General features: G+C 42.5%; 1 protein-coding gene across 4 annotated transcripts in view; it reads right to left on the bottom strand.

Annotated features, from left to right (window-relative positions):
• The window catches only part of SEMA5A (semaphorin 5A), a 249848-nt gene that overhangs the window by 65541 nt on the left and 157960 nt on the right, over window positions 1-26347 (bottom strand). For all 4 annotated transcript variants that reach the window (XM_053247465.1, XM_053247467.1, XM_053247466.1 and 1 more), the window contains 6 exons: window positions 22889-22951; window positions 21672-21770; window positions 16221-16434; window positions 13160-13445; window positions 8344-8479; window positions 4996-5200 (listed from right to left, as the gene is read on the bottom strand). In XM_053247465.1, the coding sequence (XP_053103440.1) occupies window positions 4996-5200; window positions 8344-8479; window positions 13160-13445; window positions 16221-16434; window positions 21672-21770; window positions 22889-22951 (1003 nt within the window). The remainder of the gene's footprint in view (window positions 1-4995; window positions 5201-8343; window positions 8480-13159; window positions 13446-16220; window positions 16435-21671; window positions 21771-22888; window positions 22952-26347) is intronic.

The following is a 26347-nucleotide window of genomic DNA, read 5'->3' as shown; positions in this document are numbered from 1 at the left end:
CTATTCTCCCACCTCTCAGCATCACACCATTACTGCATGCTCTTTATCATGTATACACCCTTTCCTATATTACAATAAACTCAGCAGCATTTAAAAGAAACAAGCAGCGTCAAAACAGGGTACGTAATCCAAAAGCAAAATAAAGCAAGAAAAGTAAGAGGACACAATTAAGGAAGACTGGAGCTTGAAAAAATCCTCCACTGAACAAGACTGTTTTCGGGGTCTGTCAAGCTTACACGCTTGGAAGGCCACTCCACATTTTAGACACCACAACCCAGAAGGCCCTGTCCCTTGGGGAAGGGAGGCTGAGATTGATTAAGTGCTGTCAAGTCGGTGTCAACTCTTAGCGACCACATAGATAGATTCTCTCCAGGATGATCTGTCTTCAGCTTGGCCTATAAGGTCTCTCAGTGGTGCATTCACTGCTGTCGTAATCGAGACCATCCACCTTGCTGCTAGTCGTCCTCTTCTTCTCTTTCCTTCAACTTTTCCCAGCCTTATGGACTTCTGAAGGGAGCTGGGTCATCGCATAATGCGTCCGAAGGATGATAGTTGGAGCCTGGTCATTTGTGCCTCAAGTGAAAATTCTGGAATCACTGAAGGAGCAAAAGCCAGATAAGGCACCAAATGACAGATTCTCTACAGGCCTTTGCTTCTGGAAAACTTGTCTGGGACAGACAGCCTTACAGGTGGGCTCCATCTTGATGCTTAAGGGTACCATTTAATACTGTCCTTCAGCACCAAGAAGACTAATAGCGAGGGGGGAGGCAGAGTAAAAGCTTCTTCTTTTTTTAAAAAAAGCCTTAAGTTTGCAGTACAAAATAGCAACTTGAGGACGGGTGGGGGGGTTAGGGTCAGACAAAATTGTGGCTTGAGGAAGCAGAGCCAGTTAGAAATAGCAGTTTATATGAAAATTTACATAAAGAGGATAAGAGATTTTAACATCAAAACTCCTGAATTAATGGAAGTTTTGCTGCAGGACAGGTGGGCAGCAAGGGAAGAAACTGGAAAGAAATGAATGGGAGAGAAAGTAAAAGCAGCCCTGATCACTTGAAAAAACAGAGATTACAAAATGTGTATCCATACCTCCACTCAGCCAGTCAATTAGATTTGCAATATTGGCTGGAAGGAAAGAGAGGGAGAAGCAAGTCCAAACTCCCAGAGAGCTACTTTAAATAAGTCAAAAAGTGATCTGCATGAAAGCAGGACCTAGGAATGTGGAATGACCGTGGAAGTGTTCCCTTCTGCAAGAGATAAGGAGCCAGGAGTGAGGAAGTCTGTTGGGAAGAGAGCAAGAGATCAGGGAGACCCGAGTTCAAATCCTCATTCAGCCATGAGACTTGCTGGGTGACTCTGGGCCAGTCACTTCTCTCTAAGCCTAACCTACTTCACAGGGTTGTTGTGAGGAGAAATTCAAGTATGTAGTACACCACTCTGGGCTCCTTGGACGAAGAGCAGGATATAAATGTAATAAATAAATAAATATAAAATAAATAAATAAATAATAAAATAAAATAAAATAAAATAAAATAAACTTGTCTTCAGTGAATTTGTCTAAGCCCCTTTTAAAACCATTCAAGCTAGTGGTCATCACCACATCCTGTGACAGAGAATTCCATAGATTAATTAAGTGCTGTGTGAAAAAGTACTTCCTTTTGTCAGTCCTAAATGTCCTGGCCATCAATTTCATGGGATGACCCCTGCTTTTAGTGTTGTGTGAGAGGGAGACGTTTTTCTCTCTGTCCACTCTCTCTGTTCTATGCATAATTTTATACAACTCTATCATGTGTCCCTGTAGTCGCCTCTTTTCCAAACTAATAAGCCCCAGATACTGTTGCCTTGCCTTATAAGGAAGGTGCTCCAGGCACCTTGTAGCTATGGCCTTGGATCCTGGCTTAGATCGAAATAAAGTGCCCTACCATGCTCTGCAGTCTCAAGATGTCCAGGAATGCCCCCTCCCAGGGCCAAATCCTTCCACCATTGCCTCGCAAAAAATAACAGAAAAAATGATATTATATGAGAGAGATAGAAAGAGATGGAACGTGAACGCCACAAAATGGCTCCTTTTCTCAAAATGGTGGCCAGAAAGGACCTCAAAGGTCCTTTCTGTCCACCTAGGAACCACGGATTTGGGTGTTTTAACCCTTTTGTATCTGCAGATATTGAGGTCGGGTGGCTATTATCGAACCACGGATATGAGGTATGTGTGTGTGTGTGTACTGTATAGATATGTGTGTGCGTGTGTACTGTATAAATGTGCATCTCTCTCTGTGTGTGTACTGTATAGGTGTATGTGTGTATAAAAATAAAATAAATATAGACATGCACACCTCCAAGAGAAAGAAATTTTACAAAGGACAATTAGCATGCACTAACACATACCTATGCTATTTAACCAACCACTTCAAAAGTAATTGCTATGCATCTGTATGTAAAATTGGAGACTACAAAACAGTAAATTATTCTCTGCAGGAAAGCTTGATACTTAAATTTTCTTTTTACAAAAAACAAAAGAAATCCTATATTATGCTATATTTGATGTAGGGAAGATTATGAGACAGACATAAATAGTGTAACTAGCAGTGTCTTTCTAGTATTTTGTCAGCTCTAGAGTTCACTCCCACCTTCTGCTCCCAGACCACACACAGACAACAAATCTGCCTACTCTACATATTCAGACTTGTACATGTACACAAATTTCACGTATCTCTTCACAGTATACCACACTACTTCCAACATACAGAGATTTATTCTGCTGTGCTGCTCACAAAGTTACAAATGCAGAAAACAGATTTATTTACAGCAATGCAGAGATGAACAACTAGAACCTCTTTAATTTTCTCTAAAATCTACCCTAAGATCAATGCATCCATCCGTACACACAGCCCATTGAAGACAAATGTTTCATTTCAATATATGGAACCAATTACCTGGGCATGGGTGGGCGGGCTCTCCCTCCCTGGAGCTCTTCAAGCAGAGGCTGGACAGCCATCTGTTGGGGGGATGCTCTAGCTCTGTATTCCCTGCATCAAGCAGGGAGATGGTCTAGACAACCTACAAGGCCCCTTCAACTCTATGATTCTATTATTTTAACCAACAACATGTTTTGTCAATTTGCAGTAATATTGCTGAGGAGACTGTTAAATGACTTCTAAGAATCCTTGTAAGGAATTAATGCTACCTAGAGTATACAAAACACCCTACTAGTGGGTTTTCAGTTGCTATGTGCCAGAACAGTGTGGCACTTCTAAACACAAAAGGTTCTCTTAGACTACGGAAGGGGCTGGAAAATATTAGTGTGAGGTACAAAGACTGAAAATGCTTGAGCTCTGTCTGTAATTAGCAGCAGCTAAGTTGAAAGAAATCCACATAATTACAGCCTTGCCTTTGGGCTACAAACACACTTTCCCAACTAAATAAAGCAAAATGGATGAGTTGGGGGGAGTTTTGTATCATATTAGCATTTTAGAGTCACAGAACATATTTAAGGTGGCCAGTTACAGCTAAACAATTTCTGTCTCTTTAGTTTCTTTCTAGGACATGCTGTACTTCTTACTCCCGTTGATCCTTACTACTTGATTCTCATACTACTTTACATTAGGAACAAAATATGCACAATCTACAGACTGAGGACTTGTCAGTGTCAGTACGGAATCCATTACGGCTAGTTAGGAGGGGGGAAAGTATTGCAGAATTATATGGTATGGAAGTGACGGTTTTGCAGTGTAAAATCTAGATCAAAATTACAAAACTAAAACATATATCTATACACACATACACCATATATAAGTGACATTATATATTTTAAAACCCTGTTTTATTTATTCATACAAAAAGTAATTTCTCGCTATAATTATGAACTCATCATTTTACAATGAACGTTATGAATAAATTTGATGTGTAAGCTATTCGTTTCAAATTGCTGTTGTGCTTCGATCATTTTTATTAACTGTCTTGAGGGGTCTTGCAAAACCATAAAGAAGAAATAAAATGTGGGAGAAACTACAGCATTGTTCTTTTGTGTGAAACATTTGAAAAATCATTAAAAACAAACAAACAATTGCTGGCCAACATGCAGCACAGTGTAATGCAGGAGGTGCTGATCCACCTGCACTGCTGCAGGCTCGCAGTAAAGTACCAGTGTGGAGTGCAAAAACATCAAGTAGCACCCCCACGTTCTGGAAGCACTAGTTAGAATGGAAACTGGCGGTAGGTGATGGTAGTTGATGGTAAAGTGATGTGTTTTTGTCTAACTAGTGCTTCTGGAGTGTGGGCATGCTACTCAAAATATTTGCACTCTTGCGGAAAAGCACAGGACTGCCAGCACCATGAGCCAGCAGCAGTGTGGATAGATCAGCACCTCTACGTTATGCAGCAGCGGAGGATGTTGGCCAGTTGTTTATATGGGACTTTCTCAGCATGTGAAAACGCATGCCGAAAATCTGAAATAAAATGTGACCTACATTCTCCTGGCACAAATGGCATCATTGAGCAGATATTTTCATTTGCTTTTTTGCCAATTACTTCAATACTTCAGATCCAGCTTGGTAAACCTCATACAATTTAGATAATCTGAACAGTATACACACTAAACACATCAGGAAAGCGGCAGAAAGACATGCATACATATGAGTCAACTCTTTATCATGTTTGTCCCTAAAATATTCCAAGATGCAGGCTGCTGGATTAGTTAAAGAAAGGCCTTGCCCAAGAGGCCTTGCCCAAGTCAGAACTGTGCAGTTCTGACTACAGAGGCCCATATTCCATTCCTTGCTGTGCCCTGCTTCCTTCTGCGTAGTGCCTCCCTCTAAGTGACATGCCCAAGGCATTGCAGATAACCCTTATAATCAAATATAGTGAGCTGCGCGTGTGTGTGTGCGCGCACACACACACACACACACCCTCTCCCTCCAGCCCTAAATACACACAGTTCTGCCAGTAACTCCCTGCTTAACATTACAGCAGATTTCCCAAGGCCATAAACGAAGCATTTACCTGTGGCCAAATAGATGATATGGAACAGCATGTCTTTGCCTTGTACCACATCCACTACCACATGAGAAAAACGGCTATTGTCCTCCATGAAGTAAGGAACTGGTGTGACTGGCTGAATTACTTCATGCATCAGGATAAATTTCTGGGCATCTTGGAGATTCCTCTGTGTCAGATTCAAATAGAGACCTTGGTCCATGGTGCCACACTAGAAATGCACAAGTTTGCTACTGTTAACATAATAAGAGACTGTGATAACTAAGACATACACTGTACTCCAGGATTTGTTAACTATAACATCCTCTTGTTATATCTTACATTAATTTGGGCAACAAAAGATAATCCAGCAACATAATATACTCCAAAGAAAAATGCTTTTCCTTGTTAGAAAGTCACCCATACATTTCTCTGCAAATAAACAAGGGGATTACCACAGTGCAGTTTCATTTAAAACAAAAACAAAAATATGAATGGCTCTTGGTAGCTACACATCAGCTATCCCAAATATGAGAAGAGGATACAGGATCCCAGAGGATGCCATCTAGGTTGGTTGCAGTTGTGGCAGCAACAGGGATCACCCTCCTCTTCCAAGGTTCTCTTCTCTTTTGTGTTGGCTTGTCTAGGCACAGCTTCTTGAAACAAAAGCCTGGGCTTTAACAGTCTATTCTTTGCCAAGTTCTAGCTTGCCATGGTGAGGAGAGCAGGCAGGGCATGCACAATCATTGGACTGTAATCTGTATTCCAGCCCTCAGGCTAAACTAGGGAAAGGACATACAGATCCAAAAGAGTGTACAGTGATGCTTAGGGTAAGGGTGGATTTGTAGGTGCGCCTAACCAGCCATTCCCCACCACCCCGGGTGTATGTTTGCAAAGGTAACTAACTACCAGTCCAACTTCACAGGGTGTGTAGAAAGCCATATAAAAAGCAGGAATTGCATTAGCTTTTCCTTCTCACTGAACAAGCTCAGCTTCTCCCACCTTCAGAATGCCTCTGATACACGTACCTACCAGCAAATCCACCACTGATTCAGCTGTGATTTGTCTCTGCCCTCTTTGGTTCAGATGCACTATCTACATTTTATGTAGATTTCAAGCACTGCTGATGTGTTCAAGCAATCAAGAGTTATTTTGCCAAGTGATTTAAAACGAACGGGATCAAATTTTAGCATTGCAAGATTGCTCTGGGGAAAGGGGATTCATGATAAGTTAAGACAGCAGTCAGTCAGCACTAGTGAAATTGATTTTCTCAGGTCTTGAAAGAGCTTTGATATGTGTGGCAAGAACACAGTGAGTTTACATCCAGAATGCAGCAGGTCCTTGTTTTATGTACATCTAGTTTACACCCATAACAATGTCCATGTTAAATTGCTGGTGGCATAAGAACTAATTTTTTAAAAAAACTTGTTTTAAGCTGTTGAATGAAGCTGTTTTCTAGTACCATGCTATCATTTGGAAATATAATCATAGGTATATATCAACATAGGAACATAGGAAGCTGCCATATATTGAGTCAGACCATAGGTCCATCTCGCTCAGTATTGTCTACACAGACTGGCAGCAGCTTCTCCAAGGTTGCAGGCAGGAATCTCTCTCAGCCCTATCTTGGAGATGCCAGGGAAGGAACTTGGAACCTAGATCCTCTTCCCAGAGCGGCTCCATCCCCTAAGGGGAATATCTTACAGTGTTCACACTTCTAGTCTCCCTTTCGTATGCAACCAGGGCGGATCCTGCTTAGCTTAAGGGGACAAGTCATGCTTGCTACCACAAGACCAGCTCTCTTCCCATATATGGGAAGAGAGCTGGTCTTGTGGTAGCATACCATATCAAGCTATGGTAAGACCAATGGCCCTCATGCAGAGAGAAATATGTCTCTACATTTACAATTTGTCCCTCGCCTTTCCATTAAAAAGTGTTATCATTATTGATGATGGTCTATATATGGATGCAGGTCTATATCTATTGCAAGGAACATCCAATTGGTAATCACCATTTATAATTCTATTCTAGTATTTCTCAAATATTAGACATCAGAAGCACACTACTACTTTTAATTAACCTAAGAGGCATGCATCATTCTCCCACCAGACGATATTTACTTTGAGGAAATAAGAGGAAAACATGATACTACTTTTAATGAATAAATACATATACATGTATTGAAGCAATATTAACATGCAGTTTTTGGAGCTTCCACAATGCTCTCATCTGGCCTTCTGTCTGCTCAAGCTAACAGTGCTCAAGCTAACAGGCAGCAAAATTACCACACTCAGGCCCTTTCGATATGGCAATATGGGATTTTCAAAGCTTCCGTGCAAATTCCAAGTGAATTTGGCATGTAAAACCCTAAATGCAACCCCTGCTAACTTGGCAAAGAGGCACCTTTTAATGTGGTGATTCTCTTTATTTAGCAGGGGGAGAGTAACTGGCCCTATCCAACCCCAGCACAGTACCTCCAGTGACTGTTGCTGGTGTCTGTCTTATGTTTCTTTCTAGATTGTGAGCCCTTTGGGGACAGGGATCCATCTTATTTATTTATTATTTCTCTGTGTAAACCGCCCTAAGCCATTTTTGGAAGGGCGGTATAGAAATCAAATAAATCAAATCAAATCAAATCAATAAATGGTTTTGTGCTAAGTTACTTCAAGGGCCGCCTGCTCCCATATGAACCTCTTTAAGCCCTTAAACCAGCATAGGACACCCTAGGGACTGGACACCTTTGGTGATGATACTATATTTGTGGGATTTTTAAAAATCATTTATTTATTTATTTATTATTTATATACTGCTTTTCAGGCGAACCTCCCAAAGTGGTTTACAAAAACCTGAACAAAGAACAATAGATCAAGCCATACGTTTACGTCTTTACATGGGTCTTAGTCTGACTTCTTTCCTCTCTTCTCCCCTCAGATCAAGGTGGTCCCTGTCACTCTGTGGTGGGAGTTGGGGGAGGGAGGGGCCACCACTGCTGCAATATGGGAGCTGGATGGTGGCAGATCCCCAGTCTCTCTCCTTCTCTCTCTCAGATCTCGCCCCCACCCCCGCCATGCTCCAGCTTAACTGTCTGAATATGACCCATGACAAAATGTACGGAGACTTCCATCGTAAACTGAAATGCAGTTGGGCATCAAGCCAGTATTTAATATTTTACAATGGAACTCCCAATTGCAATTTGAGTTTGTGATGGAGCTTCTACCTGATCATACCATCACAAACATTACAAGTGAACTGTAATGCAAGCTGTGGGTGAAAAAACCCAAGATAATCTTTGGACAATGTCATCAGCTTCTAAAGCTGGCTTTACTATTTTGAGACAATCAGTAAAAGTACTGCCCTTCTTTTCCATTTGCATACCTGAAAATTTGGGTTAGGGTTGGGATAAGGCAGCCAGGCTGAGCGAGAGTTCTCCTGGTACTTGAACGGCCCATTGAAGACTTGAGTTATTGCCGTCATGTTGAATACACAAACAGCCGAAACTGCTATGCTATTCCTTTAAAAGTACACAAACATACAGAAAATTAAGGTAAACAAACACACTAAGTGAACAGCTTGTGAAAATCAACATATCTACAATTATTTATATTTGACCACTGGGTGAATAGAAGTACATCTCATGTAAGTTACTCATTTTTAAACCCATGAAGTTTTTCAAACCTGACTTTGGTTCACATCTCTTCTGGAATGGAAGTATGCGTTCACATATTGGCCAAATTTATCCCCAAGTCCCTGTGAGCTGTCAGGAAGCACTTCACACACAATTTGGGATTTTTATCACACGTTAGAGTATAGCCAGATTTATATTGGGGTAAAAAAAATAATCCAATTTTTGTGTCAGTTTTTGGGGGCAACTTTGAACTCACAGTAAAACCTTGCAGAAAACCCATGGTAAAGTCTGCTGCCTGGGAAAGCTCAATGAGGTGTGAGGAAAAGCTTCTTGGAGTTGACATGTTAAGCAGAGAAGGGGTTAAGCACCCCGCTTCCCACCAGTGTTCATTCTAAGACGTGCATATGTATGCACACATACACATTTTTTTAATGTCCACTCGGTTAATTTTAGATCCCACTCAGGTTGCTCAGAAGGCCCCATTCTGAACACATGTGAGCACACACTGCCTTGATACTGCCAGCCAGAACAAAACTCATTTTGTGCACACATGAAAAAAATTAGAGGGAACACTGCTTCCCACTCTAAACGACCCTCTCTGAAATGATCTTTGTTTTTTTTAAAAAAAGGTGTCAGGGCACTATTATACGTGGAAGTGCGTAATGTATAGTTAGTCTCCAACAGCAAAAAACAAGAACCAAGTAGTTTGTCCAGTGCACAAAACACTCGAAAGACCAGTAGTTTGTTGAGTGTTTCCAGTTTGTGGCAGGGATTTGAGCTCCAAGGCATGGCACCAAAAGGATCCCTTTTGCCCTCTCCCCCATGACTGTTTTGGTGGTGGGCACTCACACTTCCTTTGCCCTTGGGGAATTTGGGACTCCAAATCTGTGCACTCTCTGCCTTAACTGTGTTAGCTGAGTGGTTCTCTGTCAGAAGTATTAGCCTCCTTCTCCACAGCCCTGACCCTGGTCAGGTCTAGCACCTTACCTCGCCTTCTGCTGTTGCTGCTGGGAATATTTCCCAATGGCAGAGGTAAATGTGTATGTGCCACCTGGCTGGACTTGTTGGGCAACATCTACTAAGCCCCTTTGAAATTAATTGAACTTAAATCATGACTAATTTCTCTCATTGATTTCCATGGTGCTTGGTCATGACTGACTAGTCTCAATGTAGCCCAATTCTGTTTTGTTTATTGAGAGGAAGGAAGGTGGACTCTTAAAGGAAATTATGATTTTCTTACACACATTGGGAATTGCTCCTCTCTGATTCATTCTTCCCCTCTCCCTCCTAAATGTGTGTACACCCCTCCCATATGCCAGATACCCACTTAATTAATAGGGGAAGTGATAATTTATTAAGTGCCTTTAAAAAAACCCAGCATGGAACAAAACGTAAAAATAAACATGTTCATCCTATAGTCTGACAATCATCCTCCAAGGAGTTCAGAGCAGCTTTAACATGGTTCCCAGATAGTCTCCTACTCTGGCAGCCTACAAGGTCAATCGTGCTTAGCTTCAGCAGACAAAAAACTACAGAATTATTAATAATAATAATAATAATAATAATAATAATAATAATAATTTATTCAATTTCTATACTGCCCTTCCAAAAATGGCTCAGGGCAGTTTACGCAGAGAAATAATAAATAAATAAGATGGCTCCTTGTCCCCAAAGGGCTGACAATCTAAAAAGGAACATAAGATAGACACCAGCAACAGTCACTGGAGGTACTATGCTGGGGGTGGATAAGGTCTTCAGATGTGGAGGTACTGTGCTGGGGGTGGATAGGGTCTTCAGATGTGAAAGTGGGGGTGAACAGGGCCTTCAATGTGCCTTTCAGACCATCTCATTAGTCCAGTGTGGGCAACCTGAGGCCCTTCAGATGTTGTTGGACTACAGCTCCCGTCATTCCCATCTTCATTACAATGCAGCTGGGGATGATGAGGGATGTAGCCTAGCAACAGCTGGACAGTCTCAGGTTTTCCAGCCCTGGACTAATGGGAAGGGGTCTCTCCCCTCCCCCCCGCCACTTTCTCATAACTTTATTCATTACTCTATCAATAAATCTGCATATGACCTGGTTGTAACCTGTTTAACTTATTTCTCTATCTATCTATCTATCTATTTGATTTTTATACCGACCTTCCGGAATGGCTCAGGGCGATTTACAATTAAAAACAGAAACCATTAAAACCAATAACAACTAAAACAGAGATATAAATATTAACACAAATTAAAACACCTTAAAAAACAATTAAACTATCAGAACAATTAAAACCCTGAAAACCAGGTTAGCATTAAAATGATTAAAACTAATTAAAAACCCTGAAAGGCCACGCCAAACAGATGGGTTTTAAGGGCTCTCTTGAGGGTCAGTAAGGAATTAAGATTACGAATTTCTGCTGGGAGTACATTCCACAGCCCGGGAACAGCTACAGAGAAGGCCTGCCTCTGAGTCGCCACCAAACGAACCAGTGGTAACTGGAGATGGACCTTCTCGGATTACCTTAATGTGCGTTGGGGAGCATGGAGAAGGAAGCGCTCTCTTAGATAACTTGGACCCAAGCTGTTCAGGGCTTTAAAGGTGATAACCAGCACTTTGTATTTTGCCCGGAAACATTTCGGCAGCCAGTGTAATTGTTTCAAGGCAGGCATAGTATGGTCTCTCCAGGTTGCCCTAGAGACCAATCTGGCTGCCACATTCTGAACTAGTTGAAGTTTCCGGACTACGTACAAAGGCAGCCCCACATAGAGTGCATTGCAATAGTCAAGCCTGGAGGTTACCAGCTGATGCACCACTGTTTTGAGGTCATCCTCTTCGAGGAATGGGCACAGCTGTCAAATCAGCCGAAGCTGATAGAAAGCATTCCTGGCCATGGCCTCCACCTGAGATACCAGGGTGAGGCCTGGGTCCAGGAGTACTCCCAAGCTGCGCACCTGCTCCTTCTGAGGGTGTGTAGCCCCATCCAGCACAGGAAGATCTAACACACCCCTCAGATTCTGAGCCCCCCAAATGACCACCTCCGTCTTGCTTGGATTCAGCTTCAATTTGTTCTCCCTCATCCAGCCCGTTACTGCCTGTAGGCAGGCATTTAGAGAATGAGTGCCATTTCCTGAAGATGAAAAGGAGAAGTAGATTTGGGTGTCATCAGCATACTGATAACACCCAGCACCAAACCTCCTGATGACCTCACCCAGCGGTGTCATGTAGATGTTAAAAAGCATTGGTGACAGAATGGAGCCCTGAGGGACTCCATATAACAGCTCCTGTTTTGAGGAGCAACTGTAACAAAGCTCCACTATCTGGAATCTACCCGAGAGATAGAAATGGAACCACTGCAAGGCAGTGCCCCCTATCCCCAATTCCCCCAGGCGATCCAGGAGGATACTATTGTCGATGGTCTCGAACACCGCCGAGAGATCCATAAGAACCAGCAGAGTCACACTCCCTCTGTCGATTCCCCAGTAAAGATCATCTATCAGGCCAACCAAGGCTGTCTCAACCCCATAGCCAGCTCTAAAGCCATTTTGAAATGGGTCTAGATAATCAGTTTCCTCCAAGACTGCCTGGAGCTGGTCGGCTACCACCCTCTCAATCACCTTGCCCAACCAAGGGAGATTGGAGATTGGCCTGTAATTATCCATTTCTAAGGGGTCCAGGGACAGCTTCTTTAAGAGCGGTCTAACCATTGCCTCCTTCCGACAGGGGGGCACCCTACCCTCCCTCAGCAATGCATTTATGATATTAACTAGGCCACCTCCAACAATCTCTCTGCTAGATAGAAGCAGCCTAGTCAGGCAAGGATCTAGAGAACAGCTGGTAGGCCACCCCACCCCAAGCAGCTTGTCCACATCCTCAGGAGTCACAGATTGAAATTGATCCAATCTAATGCTGCAAGAGGGATCGCAAAGAGGGACCAATAATGAGGATTATTGGTAGGGAGGATACAGGAGGAAGGAAAAATTGGGTGGAAGATTTTATTAGATTGTTTTTTTCATAGTTACTTTTATTTCCCTTTGACATTCTATTAATCCTAAGGATATCTAAATAGATAACATTCTGATTTTCTCATCCATGGCCTAACTAACCATAAACAAAGAACTAAAGTAAGAAACAAGACACATAACCAGAGAATCTGTCTTCCAGGAATTTAGTACTCTGCTCCCAACATTGTGGAAGCTACAATAATCATAGAATTGTGGGCTGAACGCAAACTGTTCCTTTTTTTCCCTTGAGGGGGGCGGTGAGGGGGCATCCACAGGTATCTTGTGCTAAATTAACATTCACATTTTTCAGACTATTTTATTAACAAAAAGCTTTCCAACTTGAAAAGAAGTTTAAAATTCCTTCAGGTTTCTAGTTTATTATAGTGATAGAAGTAATGAAAGAGTTTCCTTCTACACTGTTAAGTTCCTTCAGAAGCTCATATTTCAATATCAGTTCTGTTTTCAAGAAGATCTCCTGTTCAATAATACACACATCTCCTGGGAGGAGAAGGCAGCAGACGCCTTCCTCGAGTTTATTCTGAATAGTCTAGAAATAAAAATACTGCATAAACTACATACACATTAGTGGTAAAGATCCCGTAGATTAAGTCCAGTTCTGGCAGGAAGAACGTACTCTGTAATTCATTGTAGTAAAATGGAATTTCCCCAGGGCGGGAGCAGTTCAAACGAGCTTTCATGAAGGTGGTCCAGGTATCCTCCAGCAAAAACCTGCCTCCAATGTCATTCTTACAGACTCGTGCAGCTCGCGAAAAAACTATCTTCCCACAGTCATGTTCCACAGCATTCTCTCGGAAGAAGTAATAGATGAAATTTCCAGTGTCATACGATGACACAAAATTTGGTTCTGAAATACATTATGGCAAAGATAGAAGAAAACAATTGAATCATTTTATTTTTTTTTTTTCCACAAAGGAAAAACACACTTAATGGTTGATTTTTAAAAAAACAAAACCACAGTCTAATTCTGAATATTATTGTATCCAGTTTACTAATGTTTGAAATATATATTCCCATTGAATGGCCTTCCCTCTCTTACACTCTCAGCTGTCCACTCTCCACTCAAGACTTATCTCATCCTTTCACTGTTACAGCCCATTATTCCTGGAATATTCACCCAAAACCTCCACATGGGGCCATCTCTCTCTTGAGCACTTTAAATCCTTCCTCAAAACCCACCTTCTCTAGGAGGGCTTTTGGTTTAACCCTCAATCCTCATTTCCAACTGTAATCAAACTTAAGCACACATAACTGCATTTGCACCTTCTGCTACATTCTCCACCATGGATTTTAAGGGCAGGGGCCTATTTTGTCAAGCGCCATGTATGTTATTGGTGTAACAACAACAACAAAAAAAATGCAGTATCATAAGAAAAGCCCTGCTGGATCAGACCCAAGGCCTACCTAGTCCAGCATCCTGTTTCACACAGTGGCCCACCAGATGCCCCTGAGAACCCCACAGACAAAAGATGGATGAGGGCATGCCCTCTCTCTTGCTGTTGCTCCCCTGCAACTGGTATTTAGAGGCATCTTGCCTCTGAGCCTGGAGGTGGCATATAGCCACCAGAGACTAGTAGCTATTGATAGACCTGTCCTCCAGGAATTTGTCTATCCCTTTTAAAGCCATCCAAGCTAGCGGCCATCACTATTATTGTTATTTATTATTTATTTATTTGATTTCTATACCACCCTTCCAAAAATGGCTCAGGGCGATCTACACAGATAAATAACAAATAAGATGGCTCCCTGTCCCCAATATGCTCACAATCTAAAAAGAAACACAAGATAGATACCAGCAACAGCCACTGGAGGTACCGTGCTGGGGGTGAATAGGGCCAGTTACTCTCCCTCTGCTAAATAAAGAGAATCACCACGTTAAAAGGTGCCTCTTTGCCAAGTTAACAGTTACAATTCATGGCAGAGAATTCCATAGATTAATTATGCATGGTGTGAAAAAGTACTTCCTTTTGCAGGTCCTAAATTTCCCAGACTTTAGTTTCAGGGATTACTCCTGGTTCTAGTGTTGTGAGAGAGGGAGAAAAATTTCTCTCTTTCCACTCACTCCACTCCATGCATAATTTTATATACCTCAATCATGTCTCCCCTTAGTCGCCTCTTTTCCAAAGTAAAGAGCCCCAGATGCTGTAGCCTTGCCTCATAAGGAAGGTGCTCCAGGCCCCTGATCATCTTGATTGCCCTGTTCTGCACCTTTTCCAGTTCTACAATTTCCTTCTTAAGATATGGTAACCAGAACTGCATGCAGTATTCCGATGTGACCACAGAATAGATTTATATAAGGTCATTATGATATTAACATATACATTATTTCAAAATAATTTAATTTAATAAATTTTAAAATTATTTCAATCCCCTTCCTAATAATCCCTAGCATGGAATTTGCCCTTTTCACAGCCGCCACGCACTGAGTTGACACTGAACGAGCTGCCCACTATGACCCCAAGATCTCTCTTCTGGTCAGTCACCAACAGCTCAGACCCCATCAGTGTATATGTGAAGCTGGGGTTTTTTTGCCCCAGTATGCATCACTTCACACTTCCTTACATTGAACCGCATTTGCCATTTTGTTGCCCACTCACCCAATTTTGAGAGATCCTTTTGGAGCTCCTCACAATCTGTTGTGAATTCCAGTGTCATCTGCAAATTTGGCCACTTCACTGCTTACCCCAATCATACAGGCTACAGCATTATACATTATCACATGTAGGCTACAGCAATAGTCCAAAGACTGGTGAATGACCACCTACATGTCAGTGATTCTTTTAGCACAGGATCAAACTAGACATGACACTAAACACATTATTTTCTTTCTTTCTGTTTCTGTTTTTGTAAACAGCAGCTGAGGTAATCCCTGATTCAGAACCAGACCAGAGCACCCAGGGAGGGGAGGTTTAACACTTTTCAATTCTAGATGGATGTGGTAGGAACAAGAGGAAGATGAGGAGAAGGAGGAGGGTACAAAGGAGTATGAGTATAGATATAACAGGTAACAACAGTAGAGCATAGGCTTGCATACAAAAGGTCCCAGATTCCATCCTTGGCATCTTCAGGGTCAAACTAAGTGATTTTAAGCTGTAGGAGGACCCGGATCCAGTTTCAGACAATGGTATGGGTTAAATCAGATAGGGGGAGGGTTAACCTTTCCCCCTATGCCCCACAGTCCTGACAAAAAATAATTCCTTCAATCTGTTGTTTGCAGCCCAGCTTGCAGGGGCGATTTTTGTCAGGACTGTGCCAGGGAAGCATCTCCACCACCACCACCACTGTCCTAATCTGGATCAGAGCCTTCCCCGCTCCCTGCCCCCACCAGCTGATGTTATTAAAATATGACAACATTTTACCATCCACCCACACCACAGTGTCAATAGCAGTAGCCCCTCCCAGGACAAATGGCATCTTCAAGGGTGATTTTAATTGGGACCATGGCATGAGGGGAAAGAGTCAAACCTCCCCTGTCAGTGTTTAGTAAGCATTTTTTCCAAGTCTGGGGAAACTAGGGGACAAAGCATCTTAGAAGCATCAAGTATTGAGATGTTTCCTTCACAAAGGAACTTCATCGAAACAATATTTACTCAAGTAAGGGGCGGGTCTTCTCTGTACTCACCATTGAGCCACTTAGAGTTGTACTGTGCAGTCCGGAGAGGAGGAAGCACCCCCAAGCTGCGATAAATGGCAGGATCTCTTCCGGGAAAGTCCATGACTGTCGCTGCATATAACTCCCCAGTACTTGTGAGGAGAGCTGTGGAGTTGTGCTGGTGGCTGTATGGACAGCGGGCCATGCCACTGATTTGATCATGGGTCTCTTCCAGGTTATTTAACTGTAACAGGGGCAGAATGTGTGGGAATTCATAATTAAAATCACATTATATCACAATATCACATGAAACCATACTCTGTGGTGTGTATCTGAAACCAAGGAGGAAATGGCATTCCCTTTTGAACACTTTGTAAAGAAAAGAAACCTACTTTAAAAAAAATCACACATTAATTCTAATTGCATTGCATACTCTTCCTCTTAAAGATACCATCTGAGAAGAGAGGCATTGTTAGTAAGCCCTGTCCCCTTTATTTATTTATTTAATATATTTTTATACCACCCACTACCGAAGTCTCTAGGAGATTTGCTGCATAAAACAAACCAAGAATTTAACAGTTAAAACGTAAAACCAGATTAAAATATCCATAAAAACACCAACTAACTAAAAAACTTGGGCTGAAGAGATGTGCCTTCAGTTGTTTCCTAAAAGTCAACAGGGATGGAGCAGCTCTAATCTCAGCAGGAAGTGCATTCCACAGTCCCGGGGCAACCACAGAGAAGGCACACCTTTGAGTCATCACCAGAGAGCTGGTGGCACCCTCAGAAGAACCTCCCCTGAAGATCTTAATAGAGAGTGGGGTTCATAAGAAAGAAGGCATCCTATTAAATTCCTTGGGCCCAAGCCATTAAGGGCTTTATAGGAAATAACCTGCACTTTGTATTTTGCCCAGAAACCTATTGGTAGTCAGTGTAGTTCTTTTTAAACCAGAGTAATATGTTCTCTTCGGGATGACCTGGAGACCAATCTGGAAGCAGCATATTGCACCAATTGCAGTTTCTGGATGATGTGCAAAGGTAGCTCCATAGAGAGTGCATCACAGTAGTCAAGCCTGGAGGTTACCAGCATGTGTACCACTGTCTTAAGGTCACTTACTTCCAGGAAAGGGAGCAGTTGGTGAACCAGCTGAAACTGACAGAAAGCACTCCTGGCCACCACCTCCACCTGAGGTATCAGAGAGAGGGTTGGTTCCAGAAGGACTCCCAAACTGTGGACATTTTCCTTCTGGGGGAGTGGAATCCCATCCAGAATAGGCAGATCTATCCCATTTCCTGAACTGCGGCTTCCCACAGTGAGCACTTCCATCTTGTTTGGATTCGTTCTCAGTTTGTTATCCCTCATCCAGCCAAGCATTTAGGGAAGTTATGCCATTGCCTGATGAAGCTAACATCGAGAGGTAGATTTGGGTGTCAGCGTGCTGATAACATCCTGCACCAAATGCCCTGATGATCTCTCCCAGCGGTTTCATGTAGATATTAAAAAGCATAGGAGCACTATGCTTCAAGCACGAGGACTTTTCAGAAACATTGCAGGAGCAGTCTATTTGGCCAGCTTCTGGGACTCAGGGTTAACTCAGAAGAAGGTTGAGGACACTAAATATGTTGGGATTTCATTCTGTGTTGCTGGGATACTCTTGTTTTCATTACCAACCTCAAAAATTCATGACAGGGCAGATTAGATGAATAAAATGCTATAAATCTTCATAAAAACATAAGTTAATTTTTGCTGGCCTATCAAATCTTAAGGGAAAATGATACCCAGAAGACTGAAGTTCCACTATCTTGACAACAGTTTAGAACATACTAAATTCTCACTATTATGTACCTGTGTGTGAACATTCCTCAAAACACTAAGCAAGGCCAAGCTCAATTTTTGTACATTTTTATTTTTGTGTAAAAAAATTTATTTGTTTTAAAACAATTGATCCATACAAAACTCAGGGAAGCTGCACATCCCAGGAAAAAAGTTCAGGTAAGGTTTCCTTTATGCTATGCAACCCTTCTCCCAAGCCAATATGACTGTGGATAAGATCAGGGCAGGGTGAGGAAAAAGTGGGCCTCCTGTAGGGATGTGCACAAAACAGGATTGCTTGGTTCAGTTCAAGTCCAAACGAGATTGGGCAGATTCAGTTTTGGCACCCCAAAACTTGGAGCCTGGTTCAAATTTGAAATGGTTCGGGGCCGGTTCAGGGGTGCTAGACATGTTAAAATTAGGGTTTTTTTAAAAAAAGATGGACTTACCACTGCTGAGGGCTTTGGGGCCTGAGGGGTGCTGCTGCAGCTGCAGGGGGGAGGGTCTCTAGGGGTCCCCCCTCTCCCTACCAACCTCCCCACACCCCCGCCCGGCCTGACAGAGATTATAAATGCTTCTCTGAGGGAAAGCAGGATGATTCCTTGTCTTAAGGAGGCAATTATTAGACCACTTCTGAAGAAGCCTACCTTGCATCCCTCAGAGTTGAGCAACTACAGGCCTGTCTCTAACCTTCTGTAGCTGGGCAAGGTAATTGAGAGGGTGGTGGCTTCTCAACTCCAGACAGTCTTGGAGGAAACTGATTACCTAGAACCATTTCAAACTGGCTTTCGGGCAGGCTATGGGGTGGAGACTACCTTGGTCGGCCTGACAGATGATCTCCAATTGGAAATTGACAGAGGAAGTGTGACTCTGTTGTTCATTTTCGACCTCTCGGAGTCTTTCGATACTATCGACCATAGTATCCTTCTGGAGTGTCTGAGGCTGGGAGTTGGAGGCACTGCTTTGCAGTGGTTCCACTCCTACCTCTTGGGCAGGTTCCAGATGGTGTCCCTTGGAGACTGTTGTTTTTCAAAAACTGAACTTTAGTATGGTGTCCTTCAGGGCTCCGTATTGTCTCTGATGTTGTTTAACATCTACATGAAACCACTGGGAGAGATCATCAGGAGATTTGGTGCTATTTCTCCATGTCAACATCATCGGGAGAGGGCATAACCTCTCTAAATGCCTGCCTGAAGGCGGTTATGGGCTGGATGAAGGATAACAAACTGAGACTGAATCGGAGGTACTCATTGTGCGGAGTAGAAACTCAGGAGATGAGTTTGATCTGCCTGTTCTGGATAGAGTCACACTTCCCCAGAAGGAACAGGTACGCATTCTGGGGGGTGCTTCTGGATCCAAGCCTCTCCCTGGTGTCCCAGGTTGAGGCAGTGGCCAGAAGTGCCTTCTATCAGCTTCGGCTGATACACCAGCTGCGTCCATTTATTGGGATAAATGACCACAGAACCTGACTCCAGAGCTAACTACTGCAATGCGCTCTATGTGGGGCTGCCTTTGTACATAGTCCGGAAACTGCAGTTAGTCCAGAATGCGGCAGCCAGGTTGTTCCGCCCAGTGAGATCATCAGGAGAGGTCCATCTGCAGTTGCCACCGGCTCGTCTGGTGGCTACTCGGGGACGGGCCTTCTCCGCTGCTGCCCCAAAGCTTTGGAACACACTCCCTGCTGAAATAAGAGCCTCCCCATCTCTGACAACTTTTTAAAAGTCTTTAAAGACACATCTATTCACCTAGGTTTTTAATTAAATACTAGCTGGGCCGGGCGCAGAGAATCTGTGCCTCTAGTTCTCTCCTCGGCTTTCTTCTCCCCAGCCCTTCTTCTCCCCCTCCCCTGGCCACCGCTTTCTTATTCCCTCCCCGGGATGCCGCTATTTCCTCCCGCACCCCCATCCACCACTTTCCTTTTTCCCTCCCCAGCCGCCGCTTTCTTCTTCCTGCCCATTGGCCTGTGCCTCTCCTCCGCTGCTTTCCTCTCTCCCTCCCAGCAGCTCACTCGCAAACTCTCAAGAGAGCTGTCACACATGAGATTAGCGACAGGTATGGCTTAGAGAAATATATATAAAGAAGAAGATTCTTTTAATAGTTTTAACGTTGTTTTAAAACATTGTTTTAAAATTTAAATTGTTATAATGTTTTAACTTTTACTGTATCATTTATTTTGTTTTAATTTTTGTTGTCATTTATTTTAACTAATGTTTTAACTTTTTTGTTTGGTTGCTTTGCTGTAAACCGCCCAGAGCCGTGAGTTTTGGGCGGTATAAAAATAGGTTAAACAAACAAACAAACAAACAAACAAAGGGCCATTTTGGCCCTCTGTGAGTGCATCGTGGCCATTTTTGAGGCCCATGCACATGAGCGGTGGCCTCAAAAATGGCCACCATGCACTCACATAGGCCCATAATGGGTCGAACTTGCCCTCAGGAGACCGGGGAGAGGCCAGTGAGGGGAGGGGGAAGCTCCAGAGACCCTCCCCCTGTGGCCACAGTGGCACTCCCAAGTCTGTCTTTAAAAAAAAAACTAATATGAACGTGGCACCCCAGAACCATCCCCAAACTGTCCCAGAGGGTTTCTCAAACCAAGCCGGCTCAAGGTCAAGCCGGCTCGCACATCCATAGCCTCCTGTAGTCATGTGGACTGGTTGAGGAATTGATTATTGCACTGATAGTTTTGCTTGGTCCCAGTACTAAATAAAGCGCTCCCTATTATTTGATCTGGAAAGATTTAGCATATGTATTTTACTGAAAATATTTCTATCCCACCTCCAGCACACTGCTGCTGAGTGATGGTGACTTACAATAAAACAATAAATAATAATAAAACAAGCATAAAAACGAAACAGCAAAATAAAATGTCTAAAACTAGAAACTAAGAACCCAATTCTTAACCAACCTTAAAAGATTTATTTGAAAAGAATCTGAAATATTTTTAAAATTATTAATCAAGGAAGGAGATGGCATTACAAAGACAGAGGCCACTACTGAGAAGGCCTTGTCTCTGGTCTCTGCCAGCTGAATCTGAGTCAGTGGTGGAGCCAAGAGCTGAGATGAAGATCTGAGGACCCTAGCAGATTCATATAAGCAAGTATAGGTGGTCAGATACCCTGATTCCAGGATAGGGCTTTGAAGTTCAAAACCAGCACTTTGAATAGGGTCCAGAAGCAAACTAACAGCCAGTGAAGGTACACAGGATAGATTTAAATCTTTATATTACATTGTGGCCTCTCTCGGAACCAGCTGAAGCTTCCAAATAGTCTTCAAAAGTACTCCCACATGGAATGCACTCCAGTAGTACAATCTGGATGTGACCAACACTTTGATAGCCAAGGACAGATCTGGTTTCTCCAGGTAGAGTCTCAGCTGGTGCACCAGCTGAAACTGGTAAAAGGCACTTCTGGACACCACTGCCACCTGGGCCTCCAGGGACAGCAACGGGTTCAAGAGGACACCCACCCCCTTTTAAGGGGGCGAGTGATCCCATCCAAGAGCAGATTTACTTCACTGTTCAGATTTCCAGTTTTATTGACTCAGAACACCACCATCAATTCTGGTTTAAGTTTTAGTTTGTTTGTCCCCATCCAAACCAGAATCCTGCAAAGAAGGAATTAGTGTTAAACCATGTTTAAATCTGCAACTTGGATATGGCTGCACTCTTACCGTCCGATTAGTGCAGATGGGCGTGAAAGCATTTGTTCCACATGCAAAAAGCCTGTTCCCACCAATGAGGAGAACACGAATATAATTCTGGCATTCTTCCTGCCACAGAAAGAAAAATAAAATATGATCATCAACATATCAAAAGCAGAATGTACTAAATATAACCTGACCTTCATGGCTGTCCTACAGTGTGTGACTGTACATGAAAAATTTGGATAAATCATAGCCAAACATATCTGCTAGTGCGAGCAATCAGATCATCACAATTAATTCATAATGGCAGCAAAGAAATCTATCAATCCATCACTTATCTACCTATTGATACGTCTGTCAAGCTGGTTATGAGAACAGCTACAATATAGATACTGCAAGCATGGATTTCTGCAGAGAAAAATCTTGGCTGGGAGGGAGGGGGTTGGGCTGCTGTTCCAGACTAACAACAACAACAAATATTTATATACTGCTTTTCAACAAAAGTTTCCCAAGTGGTTCACATAGCAAAATAATAAATAAATAAGATGGCTCCCTGTCCCCAAAGGGCTCACAATCTAAAAAGAAACATAAGACAGACACCAGCAACAGTCACTGGAGGTACTGTGCTGGGGGTGGATAGGGCCACAAGTCATTTTTTCACCAACATACTGCACAGTAACTCCTGAAGCTTTCTAAATATTTAAATTTCAGGGTTGTGCTCTCCAATTACATCATATTTTCTTGTCATAAAGTCACTGTACTCAAATCGGTTTTTTTCTGACTCTGCATACATTTTACCTGGATAGAGGGGAAATGGGAGAGCACCTGCAAGCCATGCCACCTCCAACACACTCCATGGCCACACACCCTGGCCTTGCACAGGCTATGTCCTATGTTCTTGTTCTACACCCCTGTGTTCACTTGCTTTAAAGTATACCCTGCTGGACTCAGTGGAGCTTATTTCCAAGTAAACAATCACAGGAATACAGCTGTATTGTCTTGTTCAGCAAGGCTTTTAACTAAAACATTTTAATTCTGATTTTATCAGTTACCCCGCTCCTTTTGATTATTTTTCCTACTGTTATTTTACTACTATTTTATTGCTGCTGTTTCACTATTTTTATCACTTTAAGATTAGTTATTAACTACCTTGTTAGGCTCCTGCCTAACAAGGCAGGAAACAAGGCTTTTAAATAAAAGACTTAAATTCAGATCTAGGAACCAGTTAAGAGCCACTCACTCACCTTTGATTTCCCTTTACTGTAACAAGCCTTTTTAGTAGCTTCATCACAATGCCACTTTACATCCTAACATAGTGAAAGACAAAATATTATTTGTAGTCAAAGGCAAGTAATACACATAGATTTCCACACAGAGATAATGACGTTTCACTGGAATCAAACTACATTTCATCTCAAATCACATATGGAATCAAATATAATGACAAACATTGAAATATACCTATATAGCACTTGTTGATTTAGGGCCAAACTAAGTGTGAAGGTGCAGTCACATCTGTTCTTCACCTCTCAGTCCCATTCACGAATGTAGCACGAGTGTCTCATTCAAATATCAAATGGGGCATGCAGGTGAAAAGAGTTGGACTAACATCCACCTTACCACCACAGTTAATCAATTCAATGGCAGCAAGCAAGGATGGGGCAAAAAGGACCATGGACCATGGAGAAGTATAACAGAGGAGTGGGGGGGGGGAAGGATCAACTCTCCTCACCCATTTGCTCTATTTGATGCTAAAATTAGGCCTCCCACACACCCATCCCTGCTTTAACATGAACAAGGCAGACATATTAACAAACATGGGGACCACCAACACATCCAGTTTGGCTGTTAGTAGCTTTGACTGTGAGCAATCTTGAATGTAAACTTGCTTAAAGTTAAAAGAGTTCATCTCCCACCTCCAACTGCCCCTTGGTATTACATGTCTACTGAAATCATTTCTCACTTTACTAACTTTTTAAAAAGGTCCCTGCTTCTGTGCCTCTAACAGCAGCTTGATCTAAAGAAATTAGTGAGTGATTATTCTCATCTGCCTGATACGAAAAGCTTCAGCTACTGATTTCTGCAGCTCTGATGTTAAAGACACTGGAGCAGGACAGGCTATTTTTTCTGTTCAGTTAGCAGTTCTGCTTTACCTTTGAACATTTACCTGCTTTTCTTGCAAGACATCCAAGCCAACATCCATGTGAACCTTGTTTTGTTAAGGGGAGTCAATTCCTTCTCTGGAGCACATTATTGTTTAAACTGCATGTCAATTAGTACAATGTTGGGATTATGACCTAATTATCAATAATATTATTAATATTAAAAGTATAACTTGCAAATGATACTGGGGAGAGCTGCATATCCTATGTGGGATTGTGATAGCACTCTACTACAAAGGATTCTTCCCTTGATAAATGGAGAGTTTAAGCGAAAGTCAAGGTCATCAGTTCTTTGTCTGCTGATGGATCAGTTTCCATGGAGACCGTGTTGACAATCCCTGCTGTCAGCTGAGGCAGACGCACACTTTTGCTTTCTAAGCATGATCTTAAATCTGTAGAATCTTTGTAAGTTTTCGTTCAACTACAGTGCAATCGGGGGGAGCACAGAGTCATTGACTTTACAGGATATCAACAACCCTATGGCTGGCACTAGGTTGTTTTTTAAAAATAAATAAATTATGTTTCCTAAAACAAAAGCCACACATAACAATTTCATGCATGGAACTTTTGCATTATATGCTTCATTTCTTGGAAAATATAATTTGTTGAAATGAAATAACAAGCTGAGGGCTTATTGTGATATATACACTATCATCAGTGAGTCTTCAAACTTCCTACTTTCAGAGGATCGTTGCTTTACTGATTTGTCTGCAAATTGATTTTGTTGGTTACAAAAGTCCTATAGGTAATAGAGGATTCTAAGATGCATTGTAAGGCCATGCTAGATGGGTGCATGCTGTGTGTCCCACAACCATGTTTGGTTTTATTTTAATGCAGCCACAGGGTGGTAGGTGCAGGGATGGGGCTCTGAATTTGATTGGAGCAGTAGAGAGGAGATGGCCTTTGCCCTGCAGTCTTGCCCTGACCAAAACGAACCCCAAACTGGTTTTTGTTGCCTCTAGGCAGAGACATGTTTGACCCCATACCTTTTGCCCTATGGGCAGGAAAGCCATTTGTAGCAGGGTGGGCATAGTTTTTTTAATTGGGAAAAAGGCCTGTGAAGAAAAAGTTACGCATTGTCTCCCCACTGCTGCTCCAATCAAGGAGGCAACCCCTCCCCGCTGCCCCGCAAGCCATACATCTAGTTTATACCTTCAGTTCACACGTGGTACTGGCCAGCCTCACTGTTGTCCTGTGTGAAGCAAGAATCACACTAGAACACACCAACACTCCCCTGTGGGTACATGTTGTAGAGGAAAACAGGTTGTGGAGTGGTAAACTGTCTTCCAGAAGAGCCTAAAAACTCCCACTAAGCTTCCAAGCAGCCACAACCTTTCCCAGAACACAGTTCAAAAAACACTATACTAGCTAGTGAGGTAGTGTGATATAGTGGGTAGTGTTTGACATGGAACATACAGTCCCAGGCTCTAATTCCTACCCAAGCCATGACACTAACCTTGAGCCATTTATCAGCCTAAATCTACCTCACATGTTTGTTGTGAAGATATACGTGGGATTTTCCTAAATGTGCCACCTTGAGTTCCTTGAGGGGAGAAGCATCCTTCTAAGGAGGAAGGGCAGAATACAAACAAAGGAAAAACCACACATACACACACAGTTTAATATGCAAACTCCAAATCACAAACACCTATTTGAAAATAATTTTGCAAACATTGTTCCCCAAAAGAATATTCTCTATTTTACTGTTTCCTGTAACAGCTGAATTTCTACAGCATTTCAGCAAAATTTAGACCGGAATCATCGATTCATTTACAATAAATTACTTAGAGCAGCATGATGTATTTCATAGCGTGCCAGTGAAAAGGGTTTGTTTTTTTTTTGGTGGAAGTAGAAGAGTTACCCCACTGCTGTAAGGACATCATAGAAGTCTCAACACACCAGGATTGACACACAGCAAGTTTTAGAAGTGCTCTAAAGCATGCTTTAAGATAAAAGTGAACTAAAAATCAGCAGGAAGTTCTATGCCCAGTTTTAAGCATTAAGGTACCAATGCCTACTTTAGAAAAAAGAGCCACAGGGTTTTTAAACTTCAGAACGATTCAAAGATAAAGAGCCTGTCCAATTCCTGCGTGTAACATCAGCAGGGAGTAGAAAGGCATAAAGCAAAAAGGAGCAGAAGGGGGGAAAGCTCCTAAGAGGAGAGAAAAGAAGGTGGACAAATGCAATGTTCCAAGAACCATTGCGATGTTCAAAATGTGCTGTTCAAAATGTGCTAGTCACACCACCACCTGAGAGGTCTTGATTTCCATGCTAACAATCTATGTAGTCTCGCTACCCACTGACCACAAGACACACAAACCCCGCCCGCCATTACTGGGAATCCTGGTGTACCCAGTGTTCTTAATCAGGAGAGGATCTCTGTGAGTACAGAATTTGTCTCTTCAGAAAGACATTGTACTGGTTGTAGAGGGTGGGTGGTGGACTCACATATTGCATCAGCATGGGGGGCAGGGCTTGCCAGGGTATTGTAACCATATACACTGTACACATTTGCAATAATGCTTGAATAATAAAAGTACG

The sequence above is a fragment of the Hemicordylus capensis genome, chromosome 4, assembly GCF_027244095.1.
Source record: "Hemicordylus capensis ecotype Gifberg chromosome 4, rHemCap1.1.pri, whole genome shotgun sequence".
In the NCBI taxonomy this organism is placed as follows: domain Eukaryota; kingdom Metazoa; phylum Chordata; class Lepidosauria; order Squamata; family Cordylidae; genus Hemicordylus; species Hemicordylus capensis.
The sequence above is the reverse complement of the archived record's forward strand: the minus strand, read 5'-3'. Positions and strand labels throughout refer to the sequence as shown.